This window comes from Hyperoodon ampullatus (assembly GCF_949752795.1).
Source record: "Hyperoodon ampullatus genome assembly, chromosome: 15".
NCBI classification, from domain to species: domain Eukaryota; kingdom Metazoa; phylum Chordata; class Mammalia; order Artiodactyla; family Ziphiidae; genus Hyperoodon; species Hyperoodon ampullatus.
The window spans coordinates 69,160,251-69,166,250 of record NC_136928.1 but is presented as its reverse complement, the minus strand read 5'-3'; the positions used below and the strand labels follow the sequence as shown (position 1 = coordinate 69,166,250).

At 56.7% G+C, this 6,000-nt stretch overlaps 1 protein-coding gene across 1 annotated transcript in view; it reads right to left on the bottom strand.

Moving 5' to 3' along the window:
- Positions 1-1,981: 1,981 nt before the first annotated feature.
- The window catches only part of DTNB (dystrobrevin beta), a 230,399-nt gene continuing 226,380 nt past the window's right edge, over positions 1,982-6,000 (bottom strand). The window contains exons 19-20 of the mRNA XM_079720759.1: positions 3,953-3,987; positions 1,982-2,194 (exon numbers count right to left, since the gene is read on the bottom strand). Of these exons, the coding sequence (XP_079576885.1) occupies positions 3,983-3,987 (5 nt within the window). The 3' untranslated portion in view covers positions 1,982-2,194; positions 3,953-3,982. The remainder of the gene's footprint in view (positions 2,195-3,952; positions 3,988-6,000) is intronic.

Below are 6,000 nucleotides of genomic sequence, written 5' to 3'. Positions count from 1 at the left end.
GAGTAGGAGAGGGAGGGAAGGAGGAGGAGAGGGAGGAGGAAGAGAGGGAGGGGAAGGAGGAGAAGGAGGGGAAGGAGGAGGAGAGGGAGGAGGACTAGGAGAGGGAGGGAAGGAGGAGGAGAGGGAGGGGAAGGAGAGGGAGGGGAAGGAGGAGAAGGAGGGGAAGGAGGAGGAGAGGGAGGAGGACTAGGAGAGGGAGGGGAGGAGGAGGAGAGGGAGGGGAAGGAGGGGAAGGAGGAGGAGAGGGAGGAGGAAGAGGAGAGGGAGGGAAGGAGGAGGAGATGGAGGGAAGGAGGAGGAGAGGGAGGAGGAGGAGAGGGAGGGAAGGAGGGGAAGGAGGAGGAGAGGGAGGAGGAGGAGAGGGAGGGGAAGGAGGGGAAGGAGGGGAAGGAGGAGGAGAGGGAGGAGGAATAGGAGAGGGAGGGAAGGAGGAGGAGAGGGAGGAGGAGGAGGAGAGGGAGGGGAAGGAGGGGAAGGAGGGGAAGGAGGGGAAGGAGGAGGAGAGGGAGGAGGACTAGGAGAGGGAGGGAAGGAGGAGGAGAGGGAGGAGGAGGAGGAGAGGGAGGGGAAGGAGGGGAAGGAGGAGGAGAGGGAGGAGGAAGAGGAGAGGGAGGGAAGGAGGAGGAGATGGAGGGAAGGAGGAGGAGAGGGAGGAGGAGGAGAGGGAGGGAAGGAGGGGAAGGAGGAGGAGAGGGAGGAGGAGGAGGAGAGGGAGGGAAGGAGGAGGAGAGGGAGGAGGAGGAGAGGGAGGGAAGGAGGAGGAGATGGAGGGAAGGAGGAGGAGAGGGAGGAGGAGAGGGAGGGAAGGAGGAGGAGAGGGAGGAGGAGGAGAGGGAGGAGGAGGAGAGGGAGGGGAAGGAGGAGGAGAGGGAGGAGGAGAGGGAGGAGGAGGAGAGGGAGGAGGAGGAGAGGGAGGAGGAGGAGAGGGGGGAGGAGGAGGAGAGGGAGGAGGAGGAGGAGAGGGAGGGGAAGGAGGGGAGGAGGAGGAGAGGGAGGAGGAGAGGGAGGAGGATGAGGAGAGGGAGGGAAGGAGGGGAAGGAGGGGGAGGAGGGGGAGGAGGGGGAGGAGGAGGAGGGGAAGGAGGAGAGGGAGAGGAAGGAGGGGAAGGAGGAGGAGAGGGGGAAGGAGGAGGAGAGGGAGGGGAAGGAGGAGAGGGAGGGGAAGGAGGAGAGGGAGGGGAAGGAGGAGAGGGAGGGGAAGGAGGAGAGGGAGGGGAAGGAGGAGAGGGAGGGGAAGGAGGAAGGGAAGGAGGAAGGGATGGAGGGGAAGGAGGGGATGGAGGGGAAGGAGGGGAAGGAGGGGAAGGAGGGGAAGGAGGGGAAGGAGAGGGAGGAGGGGAAGGAGGGCAGAGAGGGGAAGGAGGAGGGGAAAGAGAGGGAGGAGGGGAGGGAGGGGAAGGAGGAGAAGGAGGAGGAGGAGGGGAAGGAGTAGGGGAAGGAGGGGAAGAAGGGGAAGGAAGAGGAGAGGGAGGGGAAGGAGTGGAGGGAGGGGAGGGAGGGGAGGGAGGGGAAGGAGGGGAAGGAGGGGGACTCGTTGGGGCTGCAGTGTAGAGCTCTCTCCCTGCTCCCGCTTCCCGCCTGGGCTGCAGTGCAGTGGCATCAAACAGGGCGGAAGCCTAAGCAGTGAGAAAGGAAGGAGGCTATTTTTAGCACAGTGGCCAGGGTGTGAACGTTGGTAGAAGTGAGCAGGGCCTGAAGCTGTCTTTGCATGATAGAGGGAAGAAAACCTGTTGGTTTTTAAAGGTCAAAGGTCAGGAGGCAACGTGTGCCCCCATCCTGGGGAGCACCCCGAGTGCTGGCAGGACGCCAGGAAGAACTCCACCAGGTCACACACACAGGAGATTCGTGCTGTTTCTTTTCTCTTTTCAACCTCCAGTAAATTCCCGTTGCAGAGATGAGACCATGCCCGCAGGGGAGTGATGAAGATGCTAGCTCATGCAGGACTGGGCGAGGTGGGGGGTGAGCCCGAGGCAGCACCGGCAGAGTCCCTCCCAGCGGGTGGTGACGTCTGGCAGCCTGCAAGCCTGGTCCAGGTGAGCAGCGGGAAGATGGACAGGAATGCGCCTCTGGGGGAACACCTCGCCTTCCTCCTGTCGGTGCCAGCTCACTCCATTCCCCTGTGCCTGTGCAGGACAGATGCACTGTGACTCCCGGGCACTGCCGAGGGTCTCCGAGCAAAGGCTGCTAACGTCTGCTGGGGACAAGACAAAGTGCAAGGATGGCGCTGTTGGGACGCTTACCTTTCAACTCGGGACATGCCAAGAGTGACAATACTCACACCCCCTTTTAGGGAAGGGGTCATTCTCTTTTCTGGGGGTATCTCGAGCCTTTGGAGTCCTTGCTTCGGTCACAGGGTCAGGAAATGTTTTCAGGAAAGAAAGAACTGTGTTCACAGTGCAAGGTTTGGAATGTGGTGGTTTCATGGGAAGAAGAATTGTGACTGAGGAGAAGGGCAAAGAGGTCAGAGATGTGCTGAGAAGCACTGAGTGGAAGGGAAGAAAGCCCTAGCCTCATGCCCGAAGACAGCAGGACTTAAGGGTCCACCTGAGTGTGCAGGCTTTTCACTTGACTCTCCACTAGTGGTGAGTTTCTCAGTATTCCTCCTGGGGTCAGAGGGCAGCACTAGGAGCCGAAGATCCAGCTCCGATTCCAGTTCTGGCACCAAGCTCCTGGGTGGTGGGCCTTAGTTTCCTCATGTGCACGAAGAGGGGTGGGCCAGGTGGCAGACACACCTTTCCTCGTCCCCCAATTCCTGTGCGCCCGGAGGAGAGGGGCTCTGAGAGGCTCCCCGAGGGCAAGTCAGCTCCTGACTGCCTCATGGCTGCGGCAGCCAAGGCCTGCTGTCAGGAAGGGCCTGGTCTGCATGCGCAGTGAGTTCGGGGAGAAGCCTGCCCCAAGCCTTGGAGGGTCCGTGATTCCCAGGGCGGCGAGAGAATTTCCGCAGCTCGCACTGCCCATCTTTAGCTTGTACGATCCCTGAGTCAGTGGAGGCTCAGAGACAGCAGGTCTTGGAGGGCCAGCAGGACAGAACCAACGGGCTGGTGCAGACGGGGGAAGGCGGGGGTGTCAGGAAAAGCCCAGAGGCTGCTCCAGGATAAGACTGCTGAGAAGGGCCTGGGAAAGTTCCTTTTCTGGATCATGGGCTGCAGCCCTGGCTTTTCTGCCTGGAAGATCTGTAACTGAGGAAGGTGGCCTCACTTTTGAACACAAGAGGTGGGGGAGGGGAGGGAAGAAAAGACTGAAAAATAAAGAGAAATCTCAAGGCTGCACCAAAGGCATCTATCCTTGAAAGAACCCTTCTCTTGAACAGATTAGTTGTCCAATTATTTTCATCCCTTCCTTTCAGAGTGCAGCGCATGCCCCGAAACTGCAATACCTTGGAACTGGAACTAGATAAAAGTTAAGGTCCTGAGATGGAAGAGTGTGAAAGACTAATTCCTAAAGGCAATGGGCATTTGCCTGTGAGGAAATCTGCATGTCTATCAATTTTCTTTAGAAAGTGGGAAGGTGCAGCTTGGCCAGGCATCACGGGGAACCACTTGGTTGGCTTTGCAGAGTCAGCGTGACCCGCGCGGGCTGTGGTTTGGACCCCCAGAGAGAAATGATGGTGGCTAGGGGAAATCACGAGCAAGGAGGCCACGGCAGCCCCGGGAGTGACCCGCTCCCGGAGCCGGTTTCAGCCAGCAGACTGTGGTCTGCCACCTGCATCCCAACACAGGGGACACCAAGGCCTGCCTGAGGCCCAGGCCCACAGCAGTGCAGGACGGGTCCGGGCCTGGAAAGGCGGCCCAGCCGGTAGGCTGGCAGGGCTGAGCAAAGAGGAGCAGCTGGGCTCACAAAGGAAACCCCAGCTTGGATCTCATGCGTCGGGGTGGCTCTGGCTTGGGAAGTGTGATGGAGCAAAGGGAGGAGGGAAAGGGGCCGTGGGGCGGGCGGAGAACACCATACTCACCCGCGCTGCCTCTCTGTTCCGGCTCCTCCGCTAACCTGTGCAGCACAGACACAAACGATATACTGAGGTCACAGTCGGGGTCTCTTCGCCACCCGGATGTTCACCTGGGGCCTCCCTGACCCATGGGCTCCTGGGCTTGCCTCTCCCCTTTTGCTCCTCGTAGGTCAACTTTGCCCGACCAGGTATGAAAACAGACGGGAGTCACCCAACCTACAGCCAGCAACTGCAACTGGCCTAATAGAGCCATGGAAACAAGTGCCTCTCAGAAGGAGGAAGACAATACTACTAAAATAGAAAGGAATCTACCTTAAACCTAAGGAGCAGTTACATGAGGGGGCACAGCCTGTGTGGTTCTGAAAGTGAACAAGGTGAAAATGGTCTAAACTATGATAGGAGCAGTAGTTCCTTCCCGCAGACGTATCTGCTTGGGATACTAAATCATACTCTTGTTCACCCTGAAATCTTGAACCATCGCCTGGACCCTCAAAAGCCTGTATCTATTCTCACCAAGGACCACTGCTGTCAGTCTACCAGACACGCACTAGCGTTAAGCGTGCAAACTGGATTTATAGCTCCCAACACCGTGGGGGCAGGTTCTGGGAGAGGTGATTCTGAAGGACACAGGGACATAAAAGCTGAGATGAATTTAGGGCTCTGAAGTAATGTGGGGGAAGTTATGTTAGCCTGCGTTTCGTCTATATAGTCTTGGTTATAAGTACTGACCCCTCAAGGTGAGGGGATGCAAAGTGGGAATCCAGCAGAGCAGAAGCGTTCCCCGGGGTGCAGCCAGACAGGGAGCCAGGGTAGGCAGGGAGAGGCCGAGGTAGAGGTGAATGTGGTTGGGAAGCCTGGCTGGGTCGTGAGTTCTTCAAAAGCGCCCATTTGGCTCTCACAGTTTGTGCACTGAGCAGACTATGCCTGACAGGGTGCTGACCCAGTTGTGTTTGTATTATGTCAGCATGATTTCAACCCCAAAGAAGCAAATCGTTCTCTCTTTCTGGTTGATACTTATTGCCCTCTAATGCCTAGGTGACAGTAGTTACTGCTAGCTCAGTCTATAGTAAAATCTCACGCCTAAATCACAGTGGAGAATCAGAAGGTCCATCCATAAAAACACTTGGTTTTAGAACTATACCCACGTAACAGCCACACGTTAGCTATAGGGACATATCCTAGGACCTATACAATGTTGAGAGTCAAACATCCTTTTTAAACACTACCCATCTCTCGCCCCAACTCTTAATACTCTTCCCCTTGGGGATGACACCTAAAAGCCACAGAAATAGAAATTCAGGCATTCTCACGAAAAGATTTCACCCAGACATGCAAAGCAAGAGGTGCAAAGAAAGAAGAGATGTTGACAGGGCAACACAGGTGCCAAGACAGAGGGACCCTGAGGGTACCAGGTACCCATCAAGGGAAACCATACCCAGTCCATGTGTGAGACAAAGCCTACATCCAGACTTGAACCAGGTCTAAGGCTACAGTCTGTGGTCAGGGCAAGGCCCAAGTGGTCAAGGCACAGTCCTCTGTGTGCTTCGGGGGAGCGGGGCAGACGGAGGAAAGGCCATGGGAAAAGCTATTGGGAAGGGAGGGGGGTATAAGGGAAGAGAGGCCAAAGAAGCAGCTGTTATGTCTTCAGCCAAGAACATTCCACATGAATGCCAGGATCTGGTTGGACTGTGTGTGCATGCATGCATGTGTTTGCAGCATGTGTTTACATAAGCGTAAATCTATCTCTGTGTGTCTCCTCTTCTCTTCACCTCTTGCACTGCAACCTTCCTGCCTTCTTCCTAGTCCCCCATCGGTATGCGGAAGTCCGTCTCCTCTCCATTTCTTTGCTGCATTTCTAGATGTTTCAAACACCGCTGCCCTCTACTGCTGACCTTTTGACGGCCATGCCAAACACATCATTCTCAGCAATTCATCATAGCTATCGTCCGCTTTCTCCCAGGCCTCGCTCTGACTCACTCGATGATTTCAGCACCTGGGGTACGTTTTTCTTCTCCCCGTTTCCTCCTTGGCAATTCCAGTGTCCTTGCTGACAC